Source organism: Manis pentadactyla, chromosome 9 (genome assembly GCF_030020395.1).
Source record: "Manis pentadactyla isolate mManPen7 chromosome 9, mManPen7.hap1, whole genome shotgun sequence".
NCBI lineage: Eukaryota > Metazoa > Chordata > Mammalia > Pholidota > Manidae > Manis > Manis pentadactyla.
Window position 1 is genome coordinate 107,931,634 of NC_080027.1, and position 17,754 is coordinate 107,949,387.

The 17,754-nt window shown below is 39.9% G+C and overlaps 1 protein-coding gene across 1 annotated transcript in view; it reads left to right on the forward strand.

The window, feature by feature from the left end:
* AXDND1 (axonemal dynein light chain domain containing 1) overlaps window positions 1-17,754 on the forward strand; it is a 104,821-nt gene that overhangs the window by 74,681 nt on the left and 12,386 nt on the right. The window contains exons 20-22 of the mRNA XM_057508226.1: window positions 1,169-1,279; window positions 7,653-7,769; window positions 9,292-9,396. Of these exons, the coding sequence (XP_057364209.1) occupies window positions 1,169-1,279; window positions 7,653-7,769; window positions 9,292-9,396 (333 nt within the window). The remainder of the gene's footprint in view (window positions 1-1,168; window positions 1,280-7,652; window positions 7,770-9,291; window positions 9,397-17,754) is intronic.

Here is a 17,754-nt window from a genome sequence, read left to right on the forward strand (position 1 = left end):
AGGATGAGTACAGTGTAATATTTTGAGAGAGAGAGAGACAGAGACCATATTCACATAACTTTTATTATAGCATACTTTTGTAATTGCTCTATTTTATCATTAGTTATTGTTGTTAATTTTACTGTGCCTAATTTGTAAGTTAAATTTTATCATAGATATGTATGTATAGGAAAACATAGTATATATGGAGTTTGTATTATCTGCAGTTTCAGGCATACATTGGGGGTTTTGGAATGTATCCCCTGTGGATAAGGGGGACTACTGCACATAGATTGATTTTAACTGACTGTTAAAGGAACCTTGCATTCCTGGAATAATCCCCACTTGATCATGATGTGTTATCTGTTTTGTATATTATTAAATTCAGTTGATTAAAGTTTTGTTTAGAATCTTTGCATTGATGTTCATGAGGAGTATTGATGATGGAGTTTTGTTTTCTAATATCTTTGGTTTTGATATGAGAGTAATGCTGGCCTTGTGGGAAGTTGGGAAGTGTTTCTGATTCTTCTTTCCTGAAACAGTTTGTGCAGAATTATGTGTTATTTTTTCCTTGAATGTTTGGTAGGATTCACCAGTGAAGCCAGCTGAGCTTTGTGGAAAAGTTTTAAATTACAAAGACAGAGCTATTCACGTAAAAGACTATCCAATTTCTTTAATGGATTTAAGGAAACTTTTTTACTAGATATAAGGCTATTATCTCTTTCTTCTTCAGGTAGCTTAGTAGCTTTGGTCATGTAAGGAATTTGTGATTTCATCTAATTTGTTGACATAGAGTTGCTCATAATATTCCCCCATTATTCTTTTAATAATTATAGGATTTCTACTTTCTTATTGCTGTTAATGAAAATTTGTGTCTTCTTTCTTTTTGTCCTTATCAGGCTACTAACAGATTTATCAATTTTCTTGATCTCAAGAAACCAGCTTTAGGTTTCACCGATTTTCTCTATTTTTCTGTTTTCTATATCCTTAACTTCCACTTTAGTCATAATTTCTTTTTTCTACTTACTTGAGGTTTAATTTGCTCTTCCTTTTCAATACAAAGTTAATTGAATGGAGTTTTATTTAGAGGAATTGTGCTTAAAAGCACCTCAATAGAAGTAAGTGATTCAATGAGTTGGTATAATTTGATTTTTCTCTGCTTAGTAATTATCTTTTGTTTTTTTCACAGAGAGAATGTTATGAGTGGATCACCACATGCTCTTACCTCCTTTCTGGGATGAAGGGCAGAGAAATAAAGTTACTGACACAAAAAGAAGAAGAGCAACTATTTGGAGAGGAGGTATTTGCCATGTGTCAGCACCATTCACATTCCTCCTGTATTTCAGTAGATCAGGGTTTAGTGACTTACTGATCAATGTTCTGAATCCTCATTCATTTACTCTGTCACAGAATTTTGGCTCTGATCAAGAACACTGGCAGTTCTTCTCCCTTCTGTGGGAGAGAATCACCCACCTACACATTTCTCTTTTTTCCTTCTGTGTGTGTGTATGTGTGCGCACCTGCTGTCTTTATCTCCTCACTTTCTCAGTGGATGATTTTGTCTCCTACTTCATAAAGGAAAGGATGGCTTTCAGAGGAGTTGCCTGTCACTTCCTGAGGCATATCCTCAGACTTATCTGCTTCTGCACATACCCTTGCTCCTCTCCTCTAGTCTCATTTTTCCCATCCAAGGTTATTTCTTCCTTTGAGCTGTTCATCCCATGCCCATTGTCCTCTTCCTTTTATATCTTTAACATCTTCCTCTCTAATCGTTCCATTTTATCAACGTATTAGCAATCTGTAAACATGGTCTTTCTCCCATCCTAAAAATTTGTCCCTTGGTCTTGCCTTCTCTTTGACTTGTTTCTCTCCTTCCTTTCACAATCACTTTTCTTAAAACTCTAAAACTACTGTAAGGTCACTAATGATTCCTTATTGGCCAGGTCCAAGTATTTCCAATTTCATATTTAACCTGACCTCTCTGTAACATTTGACCCTGTTAATCATTCATTTCTTTTATATGCTCTCACCACAAGACAAAAATTCCCTGGTTTTTCTCCTACTTCTTTATTTCTTTTCACTCTCCCTTTTTCATTCCTCCACCTTTGCCTGCCTCTTAAAAAATGTTACTGTTTGAAAATAGCCATATTCAACCTAAGTCTATTTCTGGATTTTCTATTATTTATCTATTAATCTATTAATGGATCATCACAATATTTTAATTATTGAGGCTTTACCTTACATTTTCATTACTGGTAGGGCCACTGATCTTTTTTTTTTTTAATTTTTTATTAAGGTATGATTGATATACACTCTTATGAAGGTTTCACATGAAAAAACAATGTGGTTACTACATTTACCCATATTATCAAGTCCCCACCCATACCCCAATGCAGTCACTGTCCATCAATGTAGTAAGATGCCACAGATCCACTATGTGCCTTCTCTGTGCTACACTCTTCTTCCCATGACCCCCACACCATGTGTACTAAACGTAATACCCCTCAATCCCCTTCTCCCTCCCTCCCCACCCACCCTCCCAAAACCCTCCCCTTTGGTAACCACTAGTTCCTTGTTGGAGTCTGTGAGTCTGCTGCTATTTTGTTCCTTCAGTTTTGCTTCATTGTTATACTCCATAAATGAGGGAAATCATTTGGAATTTGTCTTTCTCTGCCTGGCTTATTTCACTGAGCATAATGTCCTCCAGCTCCATCCATGTTGTTGCAAATGGTAGGATTTGTTTCTTTCTTATGGCTGAATAGTATTCCATTGTATATATGTACCACATTTTCTTTAGCAATTAATCTACTGATGGACACTTAGGTTGCTTCCATATCTTGGCTATTGTAAAAAGTGCTGTGATAAACATAGGGATTCATATGTCTTTTTGAATCTGAGAAGTTGTATTCTTTGGGTAAATTTCAAGGAGTGGTATTCCTGGGTCAAATGGTATTTCAATTTTTAGTTTTTTGAGGAACCTCCATACTGCTTTCCGCAATGGTTGAACTAGCTTACATTTCCACCAGCAGTGTAGGAGGGTTCCCCTTTCTCTGAATCTTCACCAGCATTTGTTGTTCTTAGTCTTTTCGATGCTAGGGCCACTGATCTTTTTCAGAAGTTTCATCACTGTTCTTCTTGTCTATTAATCTGTAATCTAGCTCTAGAAAACAATATGATTTTTCAAAATTAGGATACTATTAAATTAATATATTAACTTAAAACAGACATGTTTATGATGTTGCATTGTCCTATTTAAGATTATGAGATATAAGATGTTTACTTTTATGCCTTTCAATATTTTATAGTTTATTTATTTTGCACATTCATTTTGTTGGGGTGATGAGTTTGTTCTCAGGTCTTGTCCCCGCCACAACAAAGCACTGAAGGGCAGAGACACACTGAAGCAGAATGAACGTTTTATTTAAATGTACTCTGTGGGAGGAATGGGCTAGAGTCAAGGTAGATAAAGGCATGTGTACTTGAATAAAGTGGAGAGGAAGGAAAAACAGAGGAAGGAAAGGGAAACTCATTGAATTGCTGCTCAGCATAGGGCAATCCCTTGACAACTCCTAAAGCCAGTGTAACTAGGCATCCAGTGTCCACTTGAATCTGTATGGCATGGGAACTAAGTCCCTACCACCCCACAATTTGGGGGAGCCCCAGAGCACTGGATGAAGTGAGATTATGTCCAGAGAACTGCCTGAAAGCAAAGAAAGAAGATTTTCAGGCAGGCTACTAAGGAGCATGAATGTATAGCTGCAGTTCTGTCTGGGTCACCCAGGCAACAGGAACTTGCGAGCTCAAATCAGAGCTTTCTGTAACCCTTCCCTGCTTATCTGGAGTAGGACAGAGAGAGTGAAGACTTATGCTTAAAGTCTCGAAAATATAATGAAATAACAAAGTGACAAAGACACCACTGAAGGAGCACAGAGACAAAATGTAGTAAGTTGAGTAGTAAAAAGTCTTTTGAAAATACACACTCCAAGAAAGGGGAGTGCGGGCAACCTCAGAGAGGAGAGGGCACACCCAAAAGCTGGGATTCTGTCTTTTAAGGAGTTTCAAGAATGGGATAAAGGTAAAGGGTTGGGGGGTGTAGTCTTGTCAGGTGGTCTCATGATGTTTATCTCCAGTGAGAGACAATATGCCATAGTCTATAGTCAGTCTTCTAGGTAATTTCATAGGACAAACCTTTTTTTCCTCTCTAAGATAGTGGCTACTCCCAAAATATTGGGAACACATCAGTTAAGACTGCTTGCCTTGCCTTAATATAAGTCCCTCCTGTTCTTATTATGCTAATCTCAGCATTTTTTAGGAAAATTAGTTTTGATGCTTGTCCCATGTCTCTGCCCTGTCTCACCTGCATTAGCTGGAGCAAGTCTCCAGGTCAGCCCAGATTCAGAGCATGTGGAATGAACTCACATTGCAAAGGGCCTGAGTCCTTTCTACCTCTCTGGTTTAATCTGATTAACTACCTGAGTTCTTGGTGGGTCCCATCCTCTTTTCATACCATTCATCTCTTTCTGCCTAACAATTTTGTGTATATTTCAATAAATTTGTTGAAAAATTTTTTGAGGTTTGTGACAATTAAAAAATTTTTTTTCTCTAACTTCCTTTATTGTAAGAATACAATATATGATACATATAACATAAAATACATATCAGTTGACTGTTTATCTTATCAGTAAGGCTTTTGGTCAACTGTAGGCTATAAGTAGTTCAGTTTTGGGGGTGTCAGAACTTATATGCACATTTTCAACTGCATGGGAGGTCAGCACCCCTAACTCCTTGGATTATGTATTTTAATTTTATACAATGTGACTTTAATAAATTATCTTACTGTTTTTAGTAGTCTTTGTTTTGTTCCTCCAGATATGTAACCAAATCATCTACACCTAGAGATAATTTTACCTTTTTCTTTCAATTATGATGCCTCTAATTTCATTTTCTTATCTAATTGCATTGAACAATTCTTCCAATTCAATTGTAGATAGTAGTGAATAGCAAGTATCCTTTTCTTGCTTCTAACTTAAGCAGGAATGCCTTTAGTGACTATAATTGATTTATTGTTTAATTTCTTTATTGTTTCTTCAGACAAGTCAGACCTTCCACCTGGGGTTACTTTCCTTCTGACTTAGCTGTGAGGAATTCGTGGAGGCAAACTCAATTTTTATTTGTCTGAAAATGTCTTTATTTCACTGTCATTCTTAACACTTTTTTTTCCTGAGTATATAATTCTAGGATGACATAATTTTCTAACACAGTGATAATACTATTCCTACTGTTTTCTGGATATTATTGTTACCAAACTGACAATTGAGAATTCAACTGTCAGTTCCTTTGAAAGGAATCCACCTCTTCCTTTTGGCTACTTTTAAGATCTTTTTGTCTTCGGCATTTTGCAGTTTCACCCTGATGCATGTGGGTGAGGATTTTCTTTTCTTTTTAAATTTTTCTTGGGATTCTCTTGGTTTCTTGAATCTTTGGCTTGGTATCTTTCATTAGATATGGAAAATTCTCAGTTATCATCTCCAATTTATCTCTATTGTATTCACTCTTTTCTTTCCTTCTAGAACTCTGATGGATATCTATTAAAATTTATCTCCCATGTCTTTTAACCTTCTTTCATATTTTCTATCTCTGTACCTTTCTGCATTGCATCCTGAATAATTTATTCTGTCTTATCTCTTCAACTAATATGCTCTTCAGTTTAGTCTAAACCTTTCTGTTGAGTTTTCAAATTTAACTGTTGAATTTCTACTTGGTTCTTTTCAGATCTGATCAGTTTTGTAATCTTTCTCTCTTTACTCATATTACAGATCTCTTATTCTTTAAACAGGTTAAATAAAACTTTATAGTTTCTCTGATCATTCTAATGTATAACTGCATAAGGATGTTAATTACAACATTATAATAGCAAAATTCTGGAAACAGTATAAATATTGATCAATAGGGGATTGGTTTAATAAATTATGATATATTCATGTAGTGGAATTTTGTGCAAATAAAGTAGATGTTTATGTAGTGATATAAAAATATATCATCCATGATATATTATTGAGAAAAGAAAATTATAAAATATAACATTATTTTCTCATTTATATTAAAATATTTATAAGTGTATAAAGCAGTCTGGAAGAATATTCAGCAAACTGATAGAAATTGTTACCTCTGAAAGTTGAGATTCTTAATTTCTCTGTATTGTTCAAATATTATATAGCAATAGTGTGTTAACAGGAAAAAAGTACTTTCATTTTGGAAAACTCTCCTAATATATTGTGATTATATTTCTGTATCATGTATACATTTCTATAGAATAAATCAGAATTGCACAGTATCTTGTATAGTTTATAACATAGTTTATTTACATATATCCTGCTGTGGGCACTGAGCTTATTTCTAGCTTTTGTTTTACAAACAGTGCATAACTTATTTATTCATTCATTCATTCATTTATTCATTTATTATTTATCTGTCTATCTACCTGCCTACCTACCTATTTAATTAATTACGGTGTCATTGACATACAGTGCTCTCATACTTTTGAGGAAACTTTCGGCCTCCTTTTCAGGTTCCTCTTCTCTAGCCCTTTGGGAGACTTGGTTCCCATGAAGGCCTCAACTTCTACCCACTTCACAAGTTCTCCTTTGGTGATATAATTACCTTCTCGGTTTTAACTAAATGCAGATAACTGTTAAATCTTTATCTTTAGCCCAAATCCCTTCCATCTACACTGAAAATTCATATATCCAGCTGTTTACTGGGTATTTCCACCTGGATGTCTTAGTGGTACCTCAGAGTCACACAGTCTAATCTGGGCTCATCTTTCTTCCCAAACCTGCTTATCCAGCTTGGTTCATTATCTCTGTGAATGGCATTGTCAACTAAGTAGTGGCTTAAACCATGCACCAGGGGTCATTCAAGAGGACTTCCTTTCCCTAACCATCTCATATCCATCAATCAACCCCTATGTTACCTCCTAAATATCTCTTGAATTGTCATCCTCTTCATTCCTGCAACCCTGTATTGTTCAGTCCCTCCTCTTGTCTTTTTCTTTCACCTCCTCTTCCTCTGTCTCTCTCCTTCCTTCCTCCCTCCTCTTTAAATTTACTCTGTTTCTAGAGTGATTGTCTTACAATGCAAAACATCTCACTGAAATTGTTGGTACCTCACTGCCTTCAGGATAAAATCCAATCTCCCTAGCATGACACGCTAGCCCTTCCTCTGTGGTAGTGCCCTTGTCCATCTGCTCCTGGTGTCTGTCCTTTGGAACTACTTTTGTTCTCAGAACTAGTACTGTGCATGCATACAGCATCCTCTGTCTAGAACTCCCTAGTGCCATCTTTTTTTCCCTTACTCATCCATCAAGAAGAAGTCCAACATTATGTCCTCCAGGATACCTTTCTGACTAACCCTCTCTTTCACTCCCATCCACTACCAGCTCTGGAGTAGAGAGTCCTATTATGAGACTACCTGTATCCATTTCCTGATCCACTAAATGATAGGCCCCTTAAGGGCAGGGGCCATTCTTATTAACCTTTGTATTCCTATCACAGCACACGGCCTAGCTGCAGGGTTAGTGATCATTAAACATTTGTGAATGGCTAATTGCTAATATAGTACTAAAATATTTATATGCACTGAGATATAATTATTATGTTGTTTTATTCTCATAGAACATTGTAAAAGAATTTATTCAACCTGAAACAGACAAGTCTTCTAAAGAGGATGAAGAAGAAAGTAAGGAGGATGAGAAACATGAGGAGGAAAAGGAAGAAGAGAAAGCAGAAGAGGTAAAACCATTTAGTAGTATTTTTTCCTTTCCTTTTATATTTTTCAAGAATATGTGTGTATATGTCACTGTGTGTGTATACATGTGTGTATATATACACTTTGAAAATAGAAACAGGTTATCTGGAGTAAACTCTTCAGTGTCCTTCCTTCTTTCTATATATGAAGATAGATGTAATTCATACCTGCAGATACACATCTCTTTCTTCCCTAGGAGGGGGTGTCCTTTTTCCTTTTTAAATCCGGTCATTTCCCACTGGCCTCATTCACACCTATATCCCTGTTAACTAAACAAGCCACCTTTCACCCTAATGCCATTTCTTTATCCCTTTATTGCCAATTTTCAAGTGGTAGTTTAGACTTGTCTCCACTTTGGCTCCCATTCTGAGCTGCCTTTTCCGCCTCCTCCTGGGCCCATCTCCACACCTCTCTTCTCCTTATCTTGTCTCCACCCCTACTAGGCATTGTACTAATAAAAGCCCTTCCTGGACACTTGTAATAATAATAATAATAATGAAAATATAATGATAACCACCAATAATCGAGTCCCAGCCATGAGCTATATGCTTTCACATGTGATCTCTTACCTGCATGACACAACTTAAAGGTAAATATTAATGCCCCCATTTTATAGATAAGAAAATTGAACCTCAGAAAGCTCAACTGACTTACCCAAAACCATATAGCTGTAAGTGGCAGAACAAGCATTCAAACCCAGGTGAGTGGCATAAGAGTCCTTGCGGATTCCTAGACTGACTGCCACTGTCTTCAGCTTTCAGAACTCACGATCACCCACCGCTCTGTAAACTGTCTGAATTTACACCCCTGATGTTTCTTCTCTGTGAAGAGTTTAAAGTTCGGTGTGAGCCCAGGCTGTGGGAGGGACCGAGGTATAACCTAGGTCCTCTGCTCACTGTACACGCAGGACAACAGAACAAATATATTGTACAGCAGCCACACCTCTTTTGACCCGCATTTTGTTTTACTTCCGGTGCAGTGCTTGGCATACAGAAGGCACAAAATAAATGGAAAACATTATTATTTGGCCACTAAATTCTCTCATATCTTTTAAATGGGTAACCCTTCCATTCCTTTTAGTTCAGGCTCTTTCTTCTCTATTTTATAAATTCCTGCTCAGCCTTCCAATATCATTTTCTCTATAAAAACAGGGTTCCCTGAGTGTATGACAGAATGCAGGCCCTTCTCTGGGTGCCACAGCTCTTGGAACACAGCTCCATGCTAGCAGGAAGCACGTATGCCATAATCATTTTGTTGCCTGTCTCTCCTACTGTGATTTCCTGAGGTCTAGAAGAAATCCTTTGTTTTTATCACAGTTCTCTCTTCTTGTCCCCACTTTCCCATCCCTACTTCTCACACAGTGTTTGCTGTAAGTCTTCAAAACTGCTTGTTGAATGATCAAAACAAATGAAGAATGAAAGCTTCAGACATGGCACCAGCAGCCTGCCATGCCACCTGGGTCACACACCAGCTCACTGACAGGTCCTTGGTATTTCTGTGCCCTAGAAACCTTTGGCATCTGCAGAGGAAGAAAAGCTCATTCGATTCATTGGAAAAGATGAAAATGTTCATTCCAAACCTCTCTTTGGAACAGATTTGTTGTCTTCCTGGGTATGTATCTGAACCCCAACTGGGAAATTCAAAATGAGTGAAAAAAGCTGGGATGTGTAATATTATGTACAAATGATAGGAATGTAATATAACTTTTAGCTTCTCCAAGAGGACCAGGGGCTTCTAAGTAGTATATTTTCCAGATTTTTTTTCCTCACAGCATCATTCCTGGAAAACCCATTTTGTTCACCATAACTTTATAAAACTTCTCCTTTTCCTCTTTAAACTCATTTTAAGATCAACATTTCATCCTTTTCCTTAACTTGACAAAATCTTGGTCAATATTTGATCAATTTTTAAATTTATTCATTCAGCAGATGCTCTTGAGAGCTGCGATAAGCACCTACCTCCAATCATAAGAATTACTGAGAAATTGGAAACCTTGGCTATTGAAGCTCAGCAGAAAGCAGATTTGAAATCCTCCACCAGAAGTTCTAGGACCACGGTAGACTCTAGACAAGTCAGCTCTGGGTTAGCATCTCTGTCTGTACAGGCTGCCATGACTTTAGGAGTCTATGGGTAGGCTTCACTCCTTCCATGAATCTCCTAAAATGGTATGCAACATTTTGTCTGTACATTCATGTTGTGCATTTTCTTGGGGAAGTGGAGGGAATTTCATCAAATTTCTAGACCCCAGCCATTCATTATTAGAGGGCTGACCCATCTGAGCAGGCAGGGGTGGGTGTATGCAGGGGTGGGGAGCAGTGGCATAGGTAGTAGGGATCACAGCTAGATCACTCACGTGAAGGCATGGGCCAAAGTAGAGGCAGATTCAGGGATATGTGTCCAAGGAGTTTGTAGGAAGTAGGCTTCAACTCTGGTAGGAAGTAGTGGGAGAAACCATGTGGAGAGTTAGGCAGGGGCTGGCCAAATGGGGGTGAGAGTGGTACATGGTGGGGGAGGGGGCCGCAATCACGTTCTCCCCAAGTAATGCCTTTTCAAGAAAATGCCTTTTTAAAATAATATGTTAATATGTCAGTCATAAGTCTGTGAGGCAAAGATGTAAGAGCAAGCAGTGTCATGAGACACGTACAAGAAAGGGAGATAAACGGTAGCACCATTTTATTTGCCCCACCCCAAGCCCTCCTTCCTCAGATTTGCTCCCTGGAGATGAGAACCCTGCTTTGCCATCCAGGCTGTGTGTCAGGCCCCCCACCCACCCACAGCCAGGCAGGAAGCAGACAGGAAAACAGGAACATGTAGCCTGGAGTAAAACCGAGGGCTCTTTGATGGTGTGGCACTCCTGCTGCGGGATGCCATCATTCCATCTGATACAGTACACTGCTGGTGGGAATGTAAGCTAGTTCAACAATTGCAGAAAGCAGTATGGAGGTTCCTCAAAAAACTAAAAATAGAAATACCATTTGACCCAGGAATCCCACTCCTTGGAATTTACCCAAAGGATACAACTTCTCAGATCCAAAAAGACATATGCATCCCTATGTTTATCATAGCACTTTTTATAATAGCCAAGATATGGAAGCAACCTAAGTGTCCATCAGTAGATGAATTGCTAAAGAAAATGTGGTACATATACACAATGGAATACTATTCAGCCATAAGAAAGAAACAAATCCTACCATTTGCAACAACATGGATGGAGCTGGAGGACATTATGCTCAGTGAAATAAGCCATGTGCTAGCCCACCAGGAAGTCTACCTCCAGGCTTTAAAAAGTTGCAAATGCTACCCCTATAGATCACTGAAGACCAAACTCCCAAAAGGTCTGGGAAGTGGACCAAAATGTCATCCAGATGTATAGTTACCTGCAAGTTCCTAGAGGTAAAGAAGAATTTTTTTTCCTCTGGTTTGGCAGCTGGAACACTGCACAGGTAGTAGAACATGGCACCAGGTGTGCAAACAGAAAGGGCCTAACTGTGCTAGGCCAGAAGACACGGTTGATATTTGGGGATGTTAGTACCCAGAGAACAAGGATTCCTTCAACTGGCCCATGAGGTCAGAGGTTTGGGGCAGGAAGTGGGGGAGAGGGAGAACTGTTGAAGACAGTTGGACGCACTGCAAGCTGAGTGGAGCTGGGACGGCCTGAGTTCTGTGCTCTTCCCATTCACAAAGATACTGGGGCTCCTTGGGAGCAGCTTAAAGTTTTAAAATTTTCATTGTAGGTCATTCGCTTGTTTGTTTTTCCTTTAGTCTTTTTGACAGACACTTAGCCTCTGGTCCTAAAAAACAAAAACAAATTAGCAGGGACATGTGTCCCATGCACCAGACCTATTGGGCAGCTGCAGTCTTTCTTTTTGGTCTAAAAACACAACTCCCAGGAGGCGGTACATCTGATTGACACCAGGGAAGGAAAGAAAAAGGCAGGAAGGGATAGGCAAGGGGAAACCTCGTGTCTGCAGGTTTAACCTGTTGTGTCTGGGAGCTGAGCTGTAGAACGGCTGGGTCCCAGGTTTCTAGGGAGAAGTATCTCCAGACCACTGGAAGCTAGGGACCTGAGCATGGAGAATTCCATTTACTCTTAGTATCCCTTCCTGCAAATGACTCCAGTACAGGGTTTTCTGGGGGTTGAGATATGAATGGTATCTCCACAGGAGTGGCAGTGGGTCACCACCAGCTTGGGCAGGCTAAGTGCTTGGCCTGCTAACCCAGAACCTCATTCCTACTGCGACCTGATGCCCTGGCACCACCTTGACAGGGGAGCTGGATGACCCACTGGTCGGTACTCTCCTCAGTTAGCTGGCAGTCAGGGCTTTGTGGGAATTCCTGATACACCATGTACAAAACATGTCCTGCTGCACCCCCGACAGGCACAGCTCCCCAAGTTGGCTCTGTGCATGGTTCACTCTGGCTTTGCCACTCTGTCCTCAGGGGCAACCCATCAGTCAGCTCTGAGAACTTGTTCCACAGCCACCTGTGGCCCTCTCTGAATCAGAATCATTCTAATGTTGTCCCTGTAGGGAAAGCAGCCTGAGTTCTGGAACATTCCAGCTGACTGATGGAGGTACAGGATGGCTAGCTGCAGCAAGCTGTCCCCGAGGCCACCAAATGTGCTCAGAGCTGCCGCAGGGCTGCTGAGTCAGATGGCCAACAGCTCAGCCACCCACACAACTAAGACATTAGAACCGACCTCTTTCAGGCACACCTTCAAACCATAGGTCCTGGCTGTCTGTAGAGTCGTAAGCATATGAGGAAGATAGGAGATCCTTTGGGAGAATGAGCAGGGGCCAGACTTGGGGGATCAGAAGTATTTTTAACACAAGATTAGACATTCTGTTCTTACCTCTGTTATTGGGCTGAAGGAGGCCCCTAAAGGTTTGCATTTCCCTCTCACATGCACCCCAGGCATAAGTATTAAAAGCAATGACTAATTTATCCATTTAGAACAGCCACAGGGAAGGGCCCTGTGGAATTGGCGGTTTCAGAAACTATGTCCAAAGCTGACAGGGACACTATGTCCGGCTAGTTCAGTGCTGAGAGTTGGATCCCAAGGAGCTGGCCGGGAGCCAGATGCCTGAGGTCGTCCCAAGCCAGAGGTGCTCGTCCAATGCAAAGCCCACTGGGGGGGACAAGTCCCAGGAAGACCAGGCCGAAGAGGCCGAAGGCAGAACTGGAGTCAGAGAGCCTAGCTCAGAGCTGCAGCAGGTCAGCACAGACAAGGTCCATTGCTTCCAGGAACCATGTGGCCTGTGTTTGTCTCTACTACACAGGGGGTGAAGGAGCATAAAAGCTAGAGGGAGGTTAGGAATATGAGAAGAGGTGTATCACAGTGCTTGTGGTCAGCCTTGAGGCATTTGTGTCAGCATGCGGGTGACGTGGGGGAGGCTGCCACCCAGCATACGTAGAGGATGCGATAATGCTAGAAGCCCAACAGACAGCCTTGGGACCATGGGGATTTCCTACTGAAGGGTTTGAAATGGAACACAAAACATTAATCTATATTTGCCAGAGAGACTTATCCTCACTCACTGTAACTAAATATATATCTGTTGAATAAATGAGAGAGTCAGAAGGCTCAAATGTACACAGTTAACAGTACAGTTCTGGTTTACTTGGGTTTCCACCTATAGTTAGTTGGATTATATGGTTTCATGTAGCTACAAACCATGTGTGGGATTCCAGTTCTAGAGGCCTCTGCTCAGAAAACCTGCATTTTGGATTCCAAGAAGAAAACAGTAGCAGAGCCATGTCACATGCTGCTCCAGGCTGCACAATGATAGCGTTTACTTTTCAAACAAACTACCCAAGAAGGAGAAGCAAAACAAAGAAAAAAGATGTGACTGGGAAAATAAGAAGAGAGTAAAGAGCTAGAGGAAAAGTGAAAATGTTTAACACATTTTTTTTCCTGCTTTTCTTATAGAAGAAGCTAGCAATGGACTATGTGACTGAGAATGAGGAGGCCTAGATAAGGGTTTTGCTTTGACCCTCTAGATGATTCTGTGATTCTGACAGGGCCTACCCTCTTAGAGCTCCCTTTCCATCTATAATACATGGTTTGCCTTTTACTTGCCTCTGACTGGGAAACATGGACAAAAGAGATTTTTTTTTTTGTAGATAATTATTTTTATTGAAGGGTAGTTGACACACAGTATTACATTAGTTTCAGGTGTACCACACAGTGATTCAACATTTATATACATGATAATTCTAGCTGCCAGCTATCACCATACAAAGTTGTTACAATATTTTAACTATATTCCTTATGCTATACATTACATCCCGGTTACTTATTTATTTTACAATTGGAAGTGTGCACTTTTTTTTTTTTTTAGAGGGCATCTCTCATATTTATTGATCAAATGGTTGTTAACAACAATAAAATTCTGTATAGGGGAGTCAGTGCTCAATGCACAATCATTAATCCACCCCAAGCCTAATATTCGTCAGTCTCCAATCTTCTGAAGCACAACGAACAAGTTCTTACATGGAGAACAAATTCTTACATAGTGAATAAGTTACATGGTGAACAGTACAAGGGCAGTCATCACAGAAACTTTCGGTTTTGCTCATGCATTATGAACTATAAACAATCAGTTCAAATATGAATATTCATTTGATTTTTATACTTGATTTACATGTGGATACCACATTTCTCTCTTTATTATTATTATTTTTAATAAAATGCTGAAGTGGTAGGTAGATACAAGATAGAGGTAGAAAACATAGTTTAGTGTTGTAAGAGAGCAAATGTAGATGATCAGGTGTGTGCCTGTAGACTATGTGTTAATCCAAGCTAGACAAGGGCAATAAAACATCCACGGATGCAGAAGATTTCTCTCAGAACAGGGGGGGTGAGGTTCTAAGCCTCACCTCTGTTGATCCCCAATTTCTCACCTGATGGCCCCCCTGCGACTGTGCCTGTCTTAGGTTATTCCTCCCTTGAGGAATCTTACCCGTCTCTGGCTAACCAGTCATCTTCCGGGGCCATACAGGGAAATGTGAGGTTGGTAAGTGAGAGAGAAGCCTTATTGTTTGAAAAGGTTAGCTTTTGACTTCTTTCCAGATTTATGCCCTGTGGCTTCTATGCCCAGCATTTGTCTTGAGGTATCTTTACCACTTGGAAGAATTATGATACTCGGTTAATTCGATATGAGGCACGATTTCTATTTAAGGGTTGTAATTAGGAAGGAAAAAGAAAAGCTATAGAGGTAGCAGGCAGAAGAAAACTTGGGAAGATTGATTATTTCTTTGACATATCTTCTTGTAGAGTAACTTCAGCATGTATAGGTTTTAAGCTACTACTTAAATTGCGCACACACATTAACATAATAGGAGTATAGTTACATAACCAAAGCATATCTGTAATAACCAGCCATCTCCAGTGAAACCAAGAAAACCAGTTAGGCACCTTAGGCATTTGTGAAAACTTATCTATGATATGGTGGATATTGTCCAACTGAACTTGAACAATCTGAGAGAAATCAGACAAATTAAAACAACCCATTCCTGGGGACTGTTCACATGCCATATGTTCTTTTAACAGTAAATAGTCTGTGGTTGTAAGATTTTGGAGCGCTACAATTTGCACTTCTCCTAATTCTTGGTTGAGTTCCAACAGTATAGATCCAGTCAAATTTGTTGTTTTACTGTATGCACAGGCCAGCTTAGATATCTCCTTCCTAATTCCCATGGCAAGTCCAGGAGCTGGTGGGATGAGTGCATCTACAGCTGTAGCAGTGTGTGGATCTTTGTTGGGATTTTTTGATGATCATCTTCTGGCATGAGTCTTCCAGAGAGTGCTGCTGTTGGAAGTTCTCTTTCATATCGTATCTTAGTTCATTTTTGGGGTAGCCCAATTAGGCTTTGGTCTTCTGTATAAGCGCAAACAGACCCTTTGCCTACACTTTTATATGCCCTTTATACCCTTGTGTAGAACTCATTGGAGGTCACCACACAGGAACTGCCCTTTTTTTTTTTTTTTTGGTATCACTAATCTACACTTACATGACGAATATTATGTTTACTAGGCTCTCCTCTATACCAGGTCTCCCCTATAAACCCCTTTACAGTCACTGTCCATCAGCATAGCAAAATGTTGTAGAATCACTACTTGCCTTCTCTGTGTTGTACAGCCCTCCCTTTTCTCCTACCCCCCATGCATGCTAATCTTAATACCCCCCTACTTCTCCCCCACCCCTTATCCCTCCCTACCCACCCATCCTCCCCAGTCCCTTTCCCTTTGGTACCTGTTAGTCCATTCTTGAGTTCTGTGATTCTGGTGCTGTTTTGTTCCTTCAGTTTTTCCTTTGTTCTTATATTCCACAGATAAGTGAAATCATTTGGTATTTCTCTTTCTCCACTTGGCTTATTTCACTGAGCATAATACCCTCTAGCTCCATCCATGTTGCTGCAAATGGTTGGATCTGCCCTTTTCTTATGGCTGAGTAGTATTCCATTGTGTATATGTACCACATCTTCTTTATCCATTCATCTATCGATGGACATTTAGGTTGCTTCCAATTCTTGGCTATTGTAAATAGTGCTGTGATAAACATAGGGGTGCACTGATCTTTCTCATACTTGATTGCTGCATTTTTAGGGTAAATTCCTAGGAGTGCAATTCCTGGGTCAAATGGTAAGTCTGTTTTGAGCATTTTGATGTACCTCCATACTGCTTTCCACAATGGTTGAACTAACTTACATTCCCACCAGCAGTGTAGGAGGGTTCCCCTTTCTCCACAGCCTCACCAACATTTGTTGTTGTTTGTCTTTTGGATGGCAGCCATCCTTACTGGTGTGAGGTGATACCTCATTGTAGTTTTAATTTGAATTTCTCTGTTAATTAGTGATGTGGAGCATCTTTTCATGTGTCTGTTGGCCATCTGTATTTCTTTTTTGGAGAACCATCTGTTCAGTTGACATATCTTCTTGTAGAGTAACTTCAGCATGTATAGGTTTTAAACTAATTAAATTGCGCACATACGTTAACATAATAGGAATACAGTTACATAACCAAAGCAGACCTATAATTACCAGCCATCTCCAGTGAAACCAAGAAAACCAGTTAGGCACCTTAGGCATTTGTGAAAACTTTTCTATGATATAGCAGATATTGTCCAACTGAACTTGAACAGTCTGAGAGAAATCAGACAAATTAAAACAACCCATTCCTGGGGACTGTTCACATCCCATAAGTTCTTTCAACAGTAAATAGTCTGTAGTTGTAAGATTTTGGAGCGCTACAACTTGCACTTCTCCCAATTCCTGGTTGAGTTCCAACAGTATAGATCCAGTCAAATTTGTTGTTTTACTGTATGCACAGGCCAGCTTAGATATCTCCTTCTTCATTCCCATGGCAAGTCCAGGAACTGGTGGGATGAGTGCATCTACAGCTGTAGCAGCACGTGGATCTTTGTTGGGGTTTTTTGATGATCATTTTCTGGTATGAGTCTTCTAGAGAGTGCTGATATTAGAAGCTCTTTTTCATATCATATCTTAGTTCACTATTGGGGTAGCCAAATGAGGCTTTGATCCTCTGTATAAACACAAACAGACCCTTTGTCTACACTTTTATATGCCCTTTGTACCATTGTGTAGAACTCATTGGAGGTCACCACACAGGAACTGCTTTTTTTTGTGTGTGTTATCATTGATCTACACTTACATGACGAATATTATGTTTACTAGGCTCTTCCCTATACCAGGTCCCCCCTATTAACCCCTTTACAGTCACTGTTCATCAGCATAGCAAAATGTTGTAGAATCACTACTTGTCTTCTCTGTGTTGTACAGCCCTCCCCTTTCTCCCACCCCCCCATGCATGCTAATCTTAATACCCCCGTTCTTCTTCCCCCGCCTTATCCCTCCCTACACACCCATCCTCCCCAGTCCCTTTCCCTTTGGTACCTGTTAGTCCATTCTTGAGTTCTGTGATTCTGCTGCTGTTTTTTTTTTGAGAGG